Genomic DNA, 17,754 nt, shown 5'->3' with positions numbered 1-17,754 from the left:
GGTCTAAAAATATTATTAAAATACTAATGTGTGCTTGTAACTTTAGGGAAGAGACATTGTATTCTCTCAGCATAGTATAAATACTTAGAGCTATGTGAATTCTGCTTTTAAAAAAAAAAGTTTATTTTTTCTCCTGTTTTCTCCATTGCCCCAGAGTGAATATGATGAGAATGAGGTGGACCCTTACCATGGCAATCAGGAAAAGCTGCCAGAACCTGAGGCCTTGGACCTTCCAGATGACTTGAACCTTGATAGTGAAGACAAGAATGGTGGTGAGGACACAGACAATGAAGAAGGAGAAGGTGCGTCTTCCAAAAACCCAAAAGAACCAAGTTGGAACTCATTGAAAATAAGCAGTAACTGATTTCTCTTCAGAGAGCTAGCCTAGTGTCATGGCCATATCATAAATTGTGCTTGGTAAGGTCAGCCCCAGTTTGAGAAAATTGTTTGCATTTCCTTAGTACTGTTTCTCATGTGAGTAGGCCTATAGGTATGTCTCACTGCTGTCACTTCCTGTCCTGTGTTTTGGCACTTCTGTGCCCAGGGTGGTGCTTCACACATAGTGTAGTCTCTCCACAGCCATTGCTGTGTGTACCATCTCCTGGGCTGATGTAAGCAGTGTGAAGTCTGGATGTACCCAGGCCTCTCATGGAGCCCAGGTACAGCTTTTTTAGGGAAATGGTGGTTTCAGGTTTTTTTGTTGTTGTTGTTTGTTTTTCTTGAGACAGTCTCGCTCTGTCACCTGGGCTAGAGTGTCGTGGCGTCAGCCTAGCTCACAGCAACCTGAAACTCCTGGGCTCAAGGGATCCTCCTGCCTCAGCCTCTGAAATAGCTGGGACTACAGGCATGTGCCACCACGCCTGGCTAATTTTTTCTATTTTTAGTAGAGACAGGGTCTCGGTCTTGATCGGGCTGGTGTTGAACTCCTGACCTTATGCAATCCTCTCACCTTAGCCTCCCAGAGTGCTAGGATTACAAGTGTGAGCCACCGAGCCTGGCCAGTTTCAGTTATTGATTGTTGTATGTTTATAATGGAGAATGAAATTGAATAATCCCAAGAGAAATCATATCGCACATGACAGTTACTCTAGTGTCTCTGTCACCCATTTCTGAACCTTCATGACTCGTCTAGGGAGTGCTCTCTGGTATTGATTGAAAGCATTGTGTATGAGGTTCCCCTGTAATAGAAGCCTCCATTTGTGCTCTTTACCCAGACAGATACCAGCTAGCCTCACTCTGATTAAGGAATCAGTTACACACGTAGAAAATCTATTTTTATATATATTTGTGTGTATCTTTTTATAATGCCATATTAGAACAAAAATAGCAAGTTAACAAAAGAATAAAAGGTACCATTTATGTAAAAGTTAAATTTTAGTATCTGATTTCAACCTTAAAGTCAACAAGCAAGCAAGCATAAAGTTAAGAAAATTAATTCACTGAGTGTAGTAAGCTATCTGCCTTTAAATATCTAGACTCATTTAGGCTATTGTATATGCTAAGGAGCAATTATTTTAAATAATTTACTAATAAAATAATAATAAAGCCCTTAAAAGACCTTACCAATAAAACAACTGATTTCCAAAGTGTCTAAAGTGTAGAAAAGCTCTTTTAATAAAACCTTTTCAAATAAGATTGTTTCTATTTAAATGTATGCTATATTTTCAGTGTGTGATAAATAATGATGTCTACCAATTATCATTCACCGTGATAACTGAGCTTTAAACTGTCACTTCCTGGCTTTGGTTTAAAATTTTCCAATTGCGTGTTTTTTTGTTTTTTCCTTTTTTTGGTTTATGTTTTTTTTTTTTAAGTGGATTACTTACTATTTTTTAATGAAATGTGCCATTGAAATAATTGTATGTGATATATGAATATGGGTTAGAACAAGGGTAAGCAAACTTTTTCTGTAAAGTGTCAAATAATATATATTTCAGGCTTTGTAAGCCATAAGCTCGGTTCTACTGCTATAGTGTGAAAGTAGCCATAGGCAGTACAGATGGATGGGGTAAGAGTATATATCTGGCTGTGTTCCAGTAAAACTTTATTTACAGATACATGTAAAGAGCCAGATTTGGCCTGTGGGTCACAGTTTGTCAAACCCTGGTTTAGAGAATAATAAAAAAAAGAAACCAAACACTTGCCTAACTACCTCCCAGCTTAATGTAAGTTTTTAAAATTCTCTGTTCTTTCTTTATCTATCCAGAGGAAAATCCTTTGGAGATAACAGAAAAACCGATGGATTCACAAGAAGCAGGTCATGAAGCTGAAGAAAGAAACGAAGAGACCGAGGCTGACCAGAGTGAAAGTCAGGGTCCACATGAACCTGAGGAAGGCCCTGGTGAAGATGACAAGATGGAAGGGGAGGAGGAGATGGACACAGGAGCTGACAACCAAGACAAAGACACTGCTGAACTTCCTGAAGAAAACTCAGAGGAGCAGCAGCAGTCTCTGGAGGAAGAGGACAGGGGAGCTGATGAGGAAGGTGGAGAGAGTGATGTCCCTGTTGAGCAGGGTTTCCAGCCCCAGGTATTGTGGGATGTCTGGCTTTTCTTATGTTAAAAATAATGAGGAGGAAGAGAAATGCACCTTATTCTCACTAGAATCTCTTTTAGGATGCTTCTTTATCACCAGGTGGTGCTGCCAAGGAGTTTTAAGTTTCTGTTTTAAGACTGGCTGGCTGATGCCCTCCCTGCAGACTCCCCTCAGTGAGGAGTTGGGGGACCTGCTTGCTGCAGGGACCCCCACCCCCCATCCCCACCCCCGTTATGCGCGTCCCCCAGAGCATTTAATGCTATGTTTGATTTCTCTGCGGAAGCAGGAAGAAGGGGAATGCTCTGACACAGAGGAGCAGGTGCCAGAGGCTACAGAGAGGAAGGAGCATGCGTCCTGCGGGCAGACCGGAGTGGAGAACATGCAGAGCACGCAGGCCGTGGAGCTGGCTGGGGCTGCACCCGAGAAGGAGCAGGGGAAAGAGGTGATGGGTCCTCACTGCAGTGGATGGTCGCCTCCTAGGAGCCATCTTCTCCCTATCTGAAAGGGAGTAGTTGGTTTATGTTTGATTTTTTGTTTTGTTGTTGTTGACTTTTAGATTGTATTCCATTCTTTGAGAAAATGATTGTACAGTCATGTGTTAATGATGGAAATACATTCTTAAAAATGCTTTGTTAGGCAGTTTCGTCATTGTGGGAACATCATAGAGTGTGTTCACATGAACCCAGGTGGTGTAGCCTATTGCTCCTAGGCTACAGACCTGCACATTACTGAACACTGTAGCCAATTGTAACACGGTGGGAAGTATTTGTGTATCTAAACACATCTAAGCATAGAAAAGGTACAGTCAAAATATGGTATTATAATCTCATGGGACTGCTATTGTATGTGTAGTCCCTTACTGACTGAAACATCATTATGTGGTGCATGACTGTACATCTGTTTTTATATGCCTCCCAGGACAAACCCCAGAATATTTGCTACAGGCTGTATTTAAGTGTTGTGCATAATAAGAAAATGTTATTAGACTGGTAGTTCTCGATGGGAGAATCGGGTTCATGTTTTTCAGAAAGCCCCCAAGGAAGAAAATGTTGAATTTAGACTTCATGCAATGTATGCCTCTAATGGTGCTTTGCTTTTTTCCTTGCTTATTACCAGGCTTCTAAATGTTTTAATTTAAAAAGCAAAGCACTTTTTCCCTGACTTGGTGGCGATGTGTTGGCCATAATTCAGGTTGCTGGGTGCTACAGAAAGAGCAGAATGTCAGAGAGGACCTGCTGGCTACCTGGGTGATTCTGGACAACTCCTTTAGCCTCTCTGAGCTATACTTTTTATATACCACCACACTCATTCACTGAGCACCCATTAAGTACTAAACATTTTTGTTACTGTAGCAAATGTCCTCAATATCCGACGATATCCCATGGGATAGAAGATATTGTTCTATTTTCTCCATTATATGTTTGAGGAAAATAAGCCTTAGTAATGTTAAATGACGACCTCAGGGGTGCACAGCCTGTTGATGAAGCTTGGTTTCTAATAGAGGTCTTTCCTGCCTTTGGAGTGATACATTCTTTCCATAGACAAGAGACTAATAACCCTTGCAAAGTGACGGCCACTGAGAGGGTAACATAGTTACCTCTGGATGTGCCTATTTCTGCTCATAGGCCAGCCCTTAGTCATGGGTGAGTTCTGGAGTAGGCAGAAGTGATCATATGACTCTGAGATGAGAATAAAGATGAGAGACATTGTGCTCCGTGCAGCACAGCAACCAGGTGCTTGTGACAGCTACCTCCACCTCATTCTTTCATGGCTTCGATTTCCTAGGAACATGGGAGTGGAGCTGCAGATGCAAACCAGGCAGAAGGCCATGAATCCAACTTCATCGCCCGGCTGGCCTCCCAGAAACACACCAGGAAAAACACACAGGTTTCTATCACTCCTTAACTAAACTTAGGTGAAGGTTGCATATAGAAAAAGATGCTTTAAATGTAGTGGTTTGAAAAAAGCTGTCCCACCAGAAGTGATGGCAGCCTTGGTGAGCAGACCGGGACCATGGGGTTTTCCTGATGGAATCCTTCATTGGGGCTTCTTCCCTGCACCCTCTCCCTATTCCTGCTGCGGAACCTAAGAGCCAGGTGCTGTGTGCTGCTGCCCAGTGTCAACCAGTTTTACTCTTGTCACTATTCCTTGTCTTTGCTTTTTAAAATTTGTTTACTTAGCAGGGTATAATTTATGCACATGATAAAAATAAGTGTATAAAAACCAATCCCCTAAAAAGCCTACATATTCTATCCCTGTCCCCACGCAATGCAAGAGGCCTCCTCAGATCAAATTGGTGCTACCAGTTTTTTCTTCTTTCAGAGATGTTTTCTGCACGTATACGGTGTGGATGTATGTGTGTGTGAGGGTGTGTTTCTTTGCTTCCTTGCCTTTATTTTAGGTACAGAGATTGTTCTATATGAGTATATAGAAGCTCCATTCTTTTTAATAGCTACTTTGAATTCCATTATTGTATGGCTGTAATTTACTTAATTTACTTAACCTGTCCCCTGGACTTCATGGTTATTGATGGACTTTTCCCACAGAGTTTTAAGAGGAAACCTGGGGAGGCTGACAATGAACGCTCCATGGGTGATCACAATGAGCATGTACACAAAAGGCTGAGGACTGTGGATACAGACAGCCATGCCGAGCAGAGCCCAGCCCAGCCCCAGGCCCAGGTGGAGGACGCAGATGAATTTGAGCACATTAAACAAGGCAGCGACACATACGACGCGCAGACCTATGGTATGTTACAGGGAAAACTGCTCCTTTTGCTCACTGTACTCACTGTGAGAGCTTATGCTTTGTGACTGTGTGCCTGCCAGATGTTAGTGCAAACTCATTATTAGTACATTAGCAGAGAGAAGAAGAGGCTTTTTAAACTGTAAGAAGTGTGGTTTGGTTTTGGTACAATGGTATCCATAGCCACGTGAAAGATGCTCAAGGTTCTGGGCTCAGTATAAGCCGCCTTTTTTGGAGACAAGGTTATGCTCTGTCACCCAGGCTGGAGTGCAGTGGCATGATCATAGCTCACTTAAACCTCCAATTCCAGGGCTCAAGTGATCCCGCTGCCTCAGCCTCCTGAGTAGCTGGGACTAAGGTGCATGCCACCACACCTCTTTTTTGTAGCGGTGGAGTCTCGCTGTGTTGACCAGGCTGGTTTCCAACTCCTGGCCTCAAGCAATCCTCCCATCTCAGCCTCCCCAAAGTGCTGGGGTTGCAGGTGTGAGCCACCAAGCCCAGCCATCTGAGCTCAGTATGAGCCTTTTAAACGTCCTTGATAACAGTTGGCCACATCTAAACCAAGTGTTGATCTTAAGATTTCTTAGTACTGGAGATTTCTTCATAGACACCTTCAGAGAGGTCCCTGCAATGACACAGCACTGTGAATTTGAAATATGTGTTTTCCCCAAAAGTGAAAAGGGGAGGAAGGAAGTCTAAGCACAAGAAGGTGGTAGGTAGTCAGTCATTGGACAGTCTTCCCTTCTGGTTGGTTCTCTTGGTGACTTTTCACTGTTTCATTACTAACATGTAAAGTAGCATTGATGATACCTATGAGGATGGTATGAAAATAATTGCTCTTCAGTGAATTACTGTTTTCTCTCCCTGTCCCCACTTGAAAAACAAAAGTAAAGCAGTAATATAATAGCTACCAAGTATTGAGCTTTTGCTTTGTGCCAAAAACTTTTCTGAGCTTTTTCTACATGATCATGGACTTCCTCAAATAATGAATCCTATGACCTAGACTGTCTCCATTCTGTGGGTGAGTGCACTGAGGCCAAAGAAGTTTAAGAACTCATCCAAGATCACAATGCTGGGATTCCCATTCCCATGTTAGTCTTTCTGTGCCTTGTATTATAGTCTTTTTTTAATTATATTTTTAATTGACACACAAAAACTTAGAGGGTACAGTGTGGTATTTCAATATGTATACTCAGTATTTAATGATCAGATCAGGATAACTAGCATATATATCACCACAAACATTTATCACTCTTTGTGTTGGGGACATTAAGAAATCTGCTGTTCCAGCTATTTGAAAGTGTACAACAAATTGTTAATTATAGTCATTCTATAGTGTTATAGAGTCAACTTTTAACAGTTTATCTACCCACAAGTCAGTAATGGCGGATGATTTCCATTAGCTGCTTTGAGTCACATGCTCAGGCGTCTATTCTGGATCATTTTCTGGGCATAGCAGTAAGAACCCAGTCAAACATCCTACTTCTGTGGTCACATGTATAGTTACACTATAATCCTCATAACTTCTGTAGGAGGTGAGGAGCAGGTACTTACTTCATTAGGGTCTGTAGGAAATCTAGGCACAGACAAGTGTCCAGACCATGTAGCTGGTCAGCGGCAGAGTGAGCATTAGTAGAATGTTGGAAGCTAGAAATGACTGAAACCACAGCCCCACTCATTACTTTGTTCTGCAAAGACCTAAGCTCTGTGTGTGTGTGCATTTTGTTGGCAGACGTGGCCAGCAAGGAACAGCAACAGTCTGCAAAAGATGGTGGCAAGGATCAGGAAGAGGAGGGGACAGAGGATATCCTCATGGCCACAGAGGAGCAGGAGGAGCTCAAAGCAGCAGACACGGAGCAGCTGAGGCCAGAGGAGGTCAAGTCAGGCACCACAGCAACCTTCAGTGAGTCCTAGACTAAACAGACCCTTCCTGAGCACTCTGTTCTCTCATACTGTAGTCTAGTCTGGTGTTTTGCCCCGCATCCTAGTCCATGGCTTAGATGAATAATTTACCTGTAGTAGTTTCACTATATTTTATTTGGGAGCAAAAAGGTGGACAGGTATAGGGGTGGTGTTGCAGGATACCATCCATCAAGGAGACCCCTGAAACTTGAATTTCCAACAAAATCCCATTGGTCTTTTTAAAATGTGTTGAAGAAAACAGAATAGTACATTTACTGCAGCTGGGATGAGAAGGTATATTCTTGATTATTAAAGAAATGTTTCTAATTACATAAAAGTATACAATATTAGCATAAAATGCAGTAAAATATTAAATAGAGGAAAATACGTGTGAGAAAACAACAAGCTTCCATTTCATAGCTAGTCAAGTTCTATTACTACGCAGTTTATTTTTTTTTTTTAAAAAAAAGGACGTGCATTTAGCACATTAAAAAATAACTTCATCAGCAATGGGATAAATGCACATTCAAAAGAAAATTACCAAACTCAAAGACTTTTTTTTTTTCCTTCTGCTTCATTCCTGTCCTCTGAGGGTTATTAGACAAGGTTGTCTGCCCTGCTGTCACGTGACAGTGAGAGAAGCAGAGCTCTGTGGTTACTTTCCTAGATTCAAATCCAGGCTTTGCCTCTCACTCACTTCACAGGTCGAGGCAAATTATTTATCTTTTCTTTGTGTCGGTTTCCTCATCTGTAAAATGGAACTATGGTTTTATTTATTTTAGTTTTTATTTTTTCGAAGTTCTACATGCATTTAGTTTCAAGAATCACATGGTTTTACAAGCCTTGTTAGGGTAAACTACAGTCTCAAATATTAACATCCGCCTTTACCATTGGGGTGGGGACAAGGGGAAATTAGGGAGTAAGAACTGGCAATGACTCACGGAGAAAGAATATTTCGAATCAATATGTGGAAATGTGTTGGGGATTGAGTGAGTGGTTTGATTAATTACTATTAATAAGACTGATGGGCAACAGCGAAGGCTAAGCCCTTATGTTATTATTATAAGTAAAACTGTGTCCTTCTATGAAAATAGGCCATGATGAGATGGAGACCCAAACTGTTGAAACAGAGAAAGACCAAGACCCCAGGACAGACAAATCCCATAAGGAGACAGAGAATGAGAGACCAGAGAGAAGCCGAGATTCAACCATTCATACAGCCCATCAGTTCCTCATGGACACCATTTTCCAGGTACTAAAACTCACAAATTACTGCTGTAAAAATTGACAAAATATAATTTTAAATTGCCTTTAAATCTTTGCCTTTAGAAAGAACATCTGGTTGTTTTGGTGTATCATGTTCTTAAAAAATTTTTAGGTATGCTATTGGTGTGACAGGTGTTCTTTAAGCAGATGACACTGTTCCAGCAGTTAATTCCAGGATTATAATGACCTGTCCATAATGGCAGGTCCAGTCCTTGGCCTCTGGCTCTCATGTCCTACTTTGCTTACCATCTTTGTGTAAGGAACCTTTAGAACAATTAGCAGTTTATGATGGTTAAGTAAAAAGAATCTTTGGTTTAATGCCTGTATGAAGGAAGAGCCATTTAACTGAGTTCTTTTCCTTAATAGTTTGACTTAATGGCAGTCTGGCTTGATGACTTAAGGGTGTTTTTGTTTTAGTAGAGTGGATTCATAAATGTTAAAAGTTTCCTTTGTCCATGTTGTCTAAGATGGGAAGCAGAAGAAGAATGGTTGTCTTGCATCTTCTTATTGTGCCACTGAATTTACTTATGAATTGCTTCAGTTTTGAATCTCAAGGGCATTTGAATATTTACTTTGAGGCCACACTGCAGGGAGGAAGGCAGCCAGTAGTAATAAGTTGGGGGTTTCAATGTGGGTTCCAACGTGGGCTGCCTCTTATCTGTGGCTTTTTCTTCTTAGCCCTTTTTAAAAGATGTCAGTGAGCTAAGACAGGAGCTGGAGAGACAGCTGGAAACGTGGCAGCCACATGAATCTGGAAACCTAGAAGAAGTAAGTCACTGGATTTTTCCTAAAATATCTTGACTTTTTTGTTTTGTTTTTTAAGATACAGCAAACTTAATAGGTTCTTAGTTCCAATAACCTTTATAAAAGGGACCCAGGTATAAGGAAAATGTAATTAGAATCCTAAAGCCTTAGTCTATCTATTGCTTTCTGTCTGCTTTGCCACTAGCTTTATATCTTAATTAAAACAGAAACTGGTAAGTTTAGTTCCTTTAACTTCTGTTGTATCTATTGTCCTCATCATTCCCACCACATATATGCATTGAATGGTCTGCTGTAGTTGGCTGGAAAATTACAGGGCTTTTTGTCTAGGAAGTAAGCACATTGCTGAATGTGTTACTTGAGGGATTTGCACTCACTTGTCACATTTACTTTTGAAACATGATTCTGAAAGCCCATGAATGAGCAGCTGGATCTGCTGACACCAAAATTATCCATTCACATCTCCCTCCCCATATGAAGGGTACAGGTTATACTCTCTGTAGGTGATGTGAGTAAGGCATTGATTTGGTCGTGAAATCCACTAATACACTGCTTTGTTTCATTCTTTCTCGCTTGGAAGTGTGGGTTATGGTTTGGTGGAAGGGGAGATATTTTTAATCACATTAATTAGATAGCACTTTGCTGAGAGAAGCTTTAAAGTGCTTCCCTTGAGAAAGTTCATGCAGGTGATTTTCTGCTACTTTGCTTCAGGCTTTCTTCTCCCTGTAATGACTTGGTTGGCTCTGACATCGTGAGGGTGACTTACACTTTGTTGTCACAGGAGAAGGCTGCAGCTGAGATGTGGCAGACTTACCTGGTCTTAACTGCGCCTCTTTCACAACAGTTGTGTGAACAGCTTCGTCTCATATTAGAGCCTACCCAGGCAGCCAAGCTGAAGTAAGTCTTCCCCACTGGAAGCCCTCACAGTGCCCTGGAAAGATGGCAGCATCGTCAACTTTCTTGAGCTCAGCACTTAACCACTTATGGTATTGGCTTCTGGGTTGCCACTTCTGCTGCATAGGCACCAGTATCGTGTTCTTCCCCCGATTTCCTATTGTTGTCTCTGCCACGAAAGTTTCTGTGCCGTTTGGTATGAATACAGTTTCTTTTGTTTATTACTACTCGATGGAAAAATTGGCTGAGACTTTAGGTATATGTGTGGCTCACCTTGCTACATATTGTGTTCCTCACTTGCTATAGGTGTTACTCACCTAGATCTTTTCAAAGATGTGTCCAGAACCATAGTTTTAGAACAGAAAAGAGAGAACCCAAAACTTCATACTCAATGCAAACATTTTTTCTGATTTTTCAAAATGTATCTTAGATTTCCTGGAAGGACCTAATTATTATTGCCACATATATGTCCAGTTTTTCTGGCTAGTGGTCAAGAAAATCCTGGTCCTTGGTCCTCAGTTGACAACGCTTCATTGTGCCACATTCCTTGAACAGGTTATTTGGTACTGTTGGTTTTAAGATATTAATATGATTTTTGTCCTTAGGGAAAATTCTGAGGAATTAGTAGCCGCTAACTAATCTTTGCCCTTTTCTGGATAAATTTAATAGAGGAGACTATCGAACAGGGAAGCGACTAAATATGCGGAAGGTCATTCCATACATTGCTAGTCAATTTCGGAAAGACAAGATTTGGCTTCGAAGGACCAAGCCCAGTAAACGCCAGTATCAGATATGTTTGGCTATTGATGACTCTTCTAGTATGGTAGACAACCACACCAAGCAGGTAAGGAAGAGAAATGTAGTGGCAATTTGATGGGAAATTAATACCAAACCATATTTCATGGGCCATCTGAATGTTTTAAATATGATATGACAAAAAACACCTTACCTGTTCTGAGAATGTGATAACTATCTTTGAGAAGACCTAAGGTTTGGAGTTCAAAAGTCAATCCAGGATGTCTCAGATATTTTAGTCCCTTACTATTCTAAGTCTTTTAAATTGTTTTGTTTCTTAATCCTTCTATTCTACTGTCTAGTTGCAAAATAAGTAAGCCTGACAATGTTTATTTTCTACAAAATGCAACAGTGTGGTTTCTTCCTTTCTTCTTCTTTTTTTTCCACTTTTTTGAGACAGGGTCTTGCTCTGTCACCCAGCCTGGAGTTCAGTGGCCTCATCCTAGCTCACTGCAACCTTGAACTTTTGGGCTCAAGCAATTCTCCTGCCTCAGCCTCCCAAGGGGCTATAGGCGCACGCTACCAAGCCTGGCTCATTTTCCTATTTTTTTTGTAGGTCTCGCTCTTGCTCAGGCTGTTGTCAAACTCCTGGCCTCAGCCTCCCCCAAGTGCTAGGATTACAGGCGTGAGCCACCATAGCCCGCCTACAATGTACTCTGAAACTGTTAAGACTATGCACAACACAGTTATATCTGAAACCTTCGGGTTTTTTTGTATTTTTTTTTTTCTTTTGTAAATGTATTGAGGATACATGTAAGTCTGAAATTATCCAGAGTCAGTGTTCTATCAGTTTTAACAATGTTTAGGAGCCTGAATAGGATTACTTACAGTGCCATCATTTTATACACTGAAGAGTGTGTGTTTTTGGCAGTGATACCATTATACAGCATGAACTAATGAGCGACCTAAAATGTGTATGTTCTGCTGGAAAAAGTTAGAGTGTATCCTCTGAAGTTGGGTTTATATCCCAGCTCCCTACTTATTACCACGATTTTGAGCAACTTACTTCTTAGTTTTCTGAAAAATGAGGGTTATAATAATACAACTTTCATATATAACAATAATTATAACCTCATACTCAGAATTGTTATGAAGATTAAATGAAATAATGTATTTAGAACATTCAGTTTGGTGTTTTTTAGACGAGTTTAAATTCTAAAACTATGCTGTCATTTATGCAAGTGGTAATGGCATTTTCTAATATAGTTCTACAGTATTATTTTACTACATTAATGTTTTAAATTGATTTTTTAAATTTCTTACCCATAAGAGATTACTTTTTATGTAGTCAAGGAAAGAAAAATTTAAATTTATGAACCATATTTCTTAAGGGCAATTTTATTAAATGTTGTCTAGAGCAGATCATTCCTACCGGGGGGTAATGGATTTTAGGTTTCAACATTGTGGCTGCCAAAGCCTCTGGGTTGGTTGTGAACTATAATAGCTTTACTGATGTTGTTCTCCTGCCATACAAAAAAATAGCATTTTCTGTGGGAATCTTGATTTAAAAAACAATTGAAAGGCACTGATTTAGAGGACATTCTGATTCCTTAAATCCTTAACTTTCTATTTCACAGCTTGCATTTGAATCTTTGGCTGTGATTGGAAATGCGCTAACCCTCCTGGAAGTAGGTCAGATTGCAGTGTGCAGGTAAGGCTGCCTTTTAGTCCCATTGGGAAAACCCTTTTCACAACTTATTGTGATCACATGACAATAACTCCTTTTGTATTTGGTTTTTCTCCCCTAAGTTTTGGGGAGTCTGTAAAGCTGTTACACCCATTCCATGAGCAGTTCAGTGATTACTCGGGGGCCCAGATTCTACGGCTCTGCACATTCCAACAAAAGAAAACCAAGATTGCTCAGGTATGTAGATGAAATCAAATGTCTTCTGCACAGTTATTCTTAAGCTGATATAGGAGAGAAAAATTTTTTTGAACTCTCCCTCAATATGGTAAGGACAGGTAAAATTTACAATAAAGAATAGTCCTAAACTTCAGCCTGTGTACTACTGGAAATAGAAGCTTAGTTGGTAGCCATTATAAAACAAGGTGTAGACTTCTTTTTCTAAGTTCCTCAAAGATCATTTGACTTTGCATCGTTGGTTTTCTGGCTCCCAATTTTTTCTAAGCTATTGGAACATTTTGCAAAACATACCCATCTTCCAGTACGCTTATCAGATGGGCCAAGACCTATTTCTTTCCCTCATTTAGCCTAGAGAAGAAATGATGTAAAATAAAGCCAGTGACTTGCTCAGGATGATATAACAAGTTAAAAAAGAGGATAGGACATTTCTCCTAGTTCTGCTCTTATAATCTCCTTTCCTTAGTTTGCATTAGACATTTTGTGTTTTCTTGCCCCTTTTTTGCTCAGTTATTTCCTTGAAAGAAAGCAGATGTTTGGTTTGAGGGGGTTATTGGCTTATCTCCCAGGGGAGTATTTCTTTTCCTTTGTGGGATGTATACCAGAGACATGTTTCGTTTCGTCTGTGTTTGAGAATGCCCGTTTCCAAAGGTAAATACCATGCAATACAAGGCCTGTACTACAGGTGGGGGGAAGGGACAGCTGATGGCCTGTAAACCTGAGGTGGTTATCTTATAATAATCACTTCAGTGTCAGAAGTAATTTCAGACCCTTTGACAATGGGAAGAGAGTTTAAATAGTTTTCTAATTGTCTGTTTCTGGTTTAGTTTCTAGAGTCTGTTGCCAACATGTTTGTTGCTGCACAGCAGCTCTCACAAAACATCAGTCCAGGTGAGCTGCATTCTTTCATTTGTGAACAAAACGCTTTCCTGTTCTGTGTTCAGAAGCTGCTTGCTTCATCTCACTGTACCTGTCATCAAGTTTTAAAATGTATGCTCTATAGGAAAAGACATAAACAGATGGAATTGATGGCCTGCTCAGTACTATCATTTTACAGTTTATAGCCATGGAGAAGTGTTTTAAGTCTCTCATACAGTATACTGCTCTACAGCTGAAGTTGATCTACATTTGACGTTTCCTGAAGCTCTATAGGGAAATTCTGCTATATTGACAGAAACTTACTGTTTCTTATTTATTATGTCTTGTCTCTGACTCAGGCATCCTAAGTAATAGATCTAATCAGAGGCTCCTTTTGTGTCCAAGAATTATCAGTTGCAGAAATCTGTTTAGTTTTAATAGTATAGAGAAAGCTTACATTAAATTTGACCTACTTTGGGTAGTTTTGAGTTGTTAAAAACGTATTTTCAGCTGGGCGCAGTGGCTCACACCCATAATCGTAGCACTTTTGGAGGCCAAGGGAGGGGAGGATCAGCCTAAGCAAGATCGAGGCCCTGTCTCTACAAAAAAATAGAAAAATCAGCCAGGCATGGTGGCACGTGCCTATAGGAGGCTGAGGCAGGAGGACTGCTTGAGCCCGGGAGTTTGAGGTTGCAGTGAGCTAGGATGGCAACACTGCACTCTAGCCTGGGCAACGGAGCCAGACTCTGTCTCCAAAAAAAAGTATTTTCATTTTATTCCTTGCTTTCTCTCATATGTTCCACAGAAACCGCACAACTCCTCCTGGTAGTCTCTGATGGACGAGGCCTTTTCCTTGAGGGCAAAGAAAGAGTCCTGGCAGCAGTTCGGGCTGCCCAGAATGCTAACATTTTTGTAATTTTTGTTGTGTTGGACAATCCCAGTTCACGGGTGAGTGACTACTAAAAGCCACCTTTTCTGGAGATAAAGTAGAGGTTCCCTTTAACCTTTTCCATATGAATATATACAGCCTGGGTTGACCATCATACTGGCAATTTCCAGCATTCATGGTATTCTGTCAGGCACTGTTCTAGGCACTTTGTCTCTACTCACCAATCTTCACAGTAAGCCAGCAAGGCAGGGGTCATTATTCCCACCTTACAGTGAAGGCTGTCTGCAACACAGCTTATAGGTAATGACAGAGGGAGAGCCAAGATTCAGAATGTTCCCCTCTATTCAAAGTCAGTAGGGGCACTGCAGCCTTGATAATGGGCCCTGACCACTTTGAAATGGAGATCAGCTCTTTCCACACTTACATCTCAGCAGGAAGCATCAATCAGCTTAGTGAAATATGCCTGCAGGGCAGTTCTGTTCTAGGGGAAGCATTATCTCTGCGGGTCACATTAAGCCTTGATAGCAAGCTGAAGATTTAATGTGAAGTATTCCAAGTAGAGAATGGAAGAAACCATCGTAGAGGAAGTAGATTTTCTTGTCTGCCCCTTTTCCTTCCTTTTAATTTCATTCTCCTGGAAGGGGCGCTCAGAAAGTGATCTGCCCCCTCCACTTAATGAGAGTTCTGAAAATTTTCTTTTACTTTGTAATAAAAGCTAGTTTCATATGCAGGAATAGGACACAGAGGCTAGCCACGGAAATTGATTTAGTTTTCCTTTTATTTCAAAATGTCTTTTTGTTGACAGGATTCTATCTTGGACATTAAAGTACCAATATTTAAAGGACCTGGAGAGATGCCTGAAATCCGATCCTACATGGAGGAGTTCCCATTCCCATTCTATATCATTCTTCGAGATGTGAATGCGCTTCCTGAGACACTGAGCGATGCCCTCAGACAGTGGTTTGAGTTAGTGACAGCTTCTGACCACCCGTAGAACAGAAAGAACAATCCAAAGTGACTTTATTTAAACTATGGTCAGAATGTCCTATGCCCCGGTGCTCCCTTTTGGACAACTGTTTTGGAACTTACAGCTCTAAAATATAATTCTTTATCTTTACTTAGATCTGATTTATAAAGTCATCTAACAGGTACAAAAAGTTTATTGTATGTATATATCTTACAACATGATCTCAGAGCCTAGAGAAAGCTCTCGGGCTCCCTGCTTTGCCTGGGCTAAGGTTTTATAACAAACTTGGGGCAGTGAAGGAACAGTAGCAGCAAGTGTCTGAACTGAGGAAGAGCCACTCTTCCTCCCTATCTTGGAAGCCCTGGCCCAAGAGGGGGCCTTGGACACCTGTACCTTGAGAAGATGCTGCCAGGAACATGGGACTGTTCCAGGCTTTTGGACAAAGGACAGAAGGGAACTGCCCTTTTGTCCCTGCTTTCAGCTCTGCCTTGCCCAGAAGCTGTCAAGTGGCTGAGACAGCTGCAATTTTCTGGAGAGTCAGAAGATGTGTTTTCTTAAATGCTTTTTATGAAAGGAACTACCTTTTCTTGGAGGGTAGGAAGTATGTGGGGTGTGTGTTCTCGTAAAGCGAGTGGACATTATGGGAGCCCAAGTAATCTGCAGAAATGATCCTTGGGCCATGTAAAAACGAAGTGGCTTTTCAGTGTCCTCTTTCACATGTGCTGCTTCGGGAAACTATGCAATGATGAAAAGATAATTTTCCCTTTATTTCATTCAGTGCCATAGTTCCTGTTGTTGTAGTAATTTATTCCTTTAGTTCATTTTTTTTTTTTTCCTTAACAGTTAAGAGGAAGAAACATTCCTCACACTGCTTTCAAGCTGGACTGAGCCAGTCTCATTCTGGAGAAGAAATGCTGTGTCCAGATCTAAGTGGCTACATCTTATTTTTTCCAGTCAGAATACATCAGAGGTTTTTAAGCAATTTTTCCTTGGCCAGAAAGCAGTGCTTGAATACTTGAAACTGTGTGCTGTGTTCTATTTACTGTCCTTTTGTAGGCAACGTGCTGACATGCCGTGATGTAATCATCTTTTCCTGCGTCTGTTTTCAGGTTACACTGTGAAGTTTGCCACCCTCTTGAGGTGGTCATCAAAGACACAGATTGCTTGTTTAACCAAGTGTCCTAAAGCATGTACTTGAAGTTATATCATTATTTTTTATTCTGAAAAGCTATGCAGCTTATATTCTAAAAATTATTAAAACATATACCACTGTTTATGTAATTTGTGACTATTCTTAATGAAATGCAACAGGACTATAAAAGGTGTGCTAGGGAATTGATCTCTGCTAGGTCAGTCAGCTCTTGAGTTCATGCTGTGCTAACATGATCCTGTAACTTCAATTTCTTCCTTGTGTTTATGTCCATGGTGGGTGAGTTGTAACATGCTGGCTTTGTCACAAAGGGAAAAGGGTGAGATCCAGGAACCATGCAATGACCTTAAATTGGTTATAGCCTTCTATGGGGCAGGAAGTTTAATCTTCCAGCAGGGTTGAATCTGGTAGGGAAAGACAACATTACATCAGTGGTGCAGTTTATCATATCTACCTTTGAGAGATCTAAGACGGAGCTTCCCAACTGGTGGGCCCAGAATGATTACCTTGGGCCTGGGTTAGCTCATGGAGTCTGGGAACAGTAGGAATTCCAGTAATAAGCAAAAAGCCTGCAAAAATCTCTATCTAGGCATCTAGAAAGTATCTTTGGTATTCTCAATTATATTCAGATGTCTCCTGAAGCTGTACTTGAGTGGTAAGACTCTTCAAATGCATCATGTTCAAAATGTCACTTCTAATTCCCCCCAAACCTGTTCCTTCAACATTGCAGCAGCCACCCTGTTTAGAAACTTGGAGCTTAACCTATAACATCTGCTTTACTTCCATCTCCATGTAAACTCTAATCCAGTTAATCATCCAGTCTCAGTTCTGGACATTTATCCTGTCTTCCCTTCCCCTCTCATCTGATTCCACTGTAGCTAGGGCCCTTTTAATCTTCAATAATATGCCTAGACTAATTGCTGAGTCTTTGCTTGGTTTGCTTCATCCTACTCACAATATCGAAGTTCTTTCTAAAATCTGCCTAGCTAGAAATCTCTTCAAAGCTTCCCTGTTGTGAGTAGGGTACTATTCAAACTTCTTAGGGAACATGCTCGTAGGTCACACTGACTCTTTTCTCTCCCAGCATCCCCACCACTGTCCTGATCACAGCAAACCATAGTTCCTGGAAT

General features: G+C 40.8%; 1 protein-coding gene across 1 annotated transcript in view; it reads left to right on the top strand.

Annotated features, from left to right (window-relative positions):
- MDN1 (midasin AAA ATPase 1) overlaps window positions 1-16,750 on the top strand; it is a 146,029-nt gene extending 129,279 nt beyond the window's left edge. The window contains exons 88-102 of the mRNA XM_045544027.1: window positions 155-302; window positions 2,207-2,529; window positions 2,819-2,977; window positions 4,321-4,422; window positions 5,082-5,283; window positions 7,013-7,183; window positions 8,277-8,434; window positions 9,127-9,216; window positions 9,992-10,107; window positions 10,774-10,948; window positions 12,477-12,550; window positions 12,649-12,763; window positions 13,588-13,651; window positions 14,424-14,566; window positions 15,313-16,750. Coding sequence (XP_045399983.1) covers window positions 155-302; window positions 2,207-2,529; window positions 2,819-2,977; window positions 4,321-4,422; window positions 5,082-5,283; window positions 7,013-7,183; window positions 8,277-8,434; window positions 9,127-9,216; window positions 9,992-10,107; window positions 10,774-10,948; window positions 12,477-12,550; window positions 12,649-12,763; window positions 13,588-13,651; window positions 14,424-14,566; window positions 15,313-15,501 — 2,229 coding nt within the window. The 3' untranslated portion in view covers window positions 15,502-16,750. The remainder of the gene's footprint in view (window positions 1-154; window positions 303-2,206; window positions 2,530-2,818; window positions 2,978-4,320; window positions 4,423-5,081; window positions 5,284-7,012; window positions 7,184-8,276; window positions 8,435-9,126; window positions 9,217-9,991; window positions 10,108-10,773; window positions 10,949-12,476; window positions 12,551-12,648; window positions 12,764-13,587; window positions 13,652-14,423; window positions 14,567-15,312) is intronic.
- Window positions 16,751-17,754: the final 1,004 nt, after the last annotated feature.

Source organism: Lemur catta, chromosome 2 (genome assembly GCF_020740605.2).
Source record: "Lemur catta isolate mLemCat1 chromosome 2, mLemCat1.pri, whole genome shotgun sequence".
Lineage (NCBI taxonomy): Eukaryota > Metazoa > Chordata > Mammalia > Primates > Lemuridae > Lemur > Lemur catta.
Note: the sequence above shows the minus strand (reverse complement) of the source record. Positions and strands in the feature narration are given on the sequence as shown.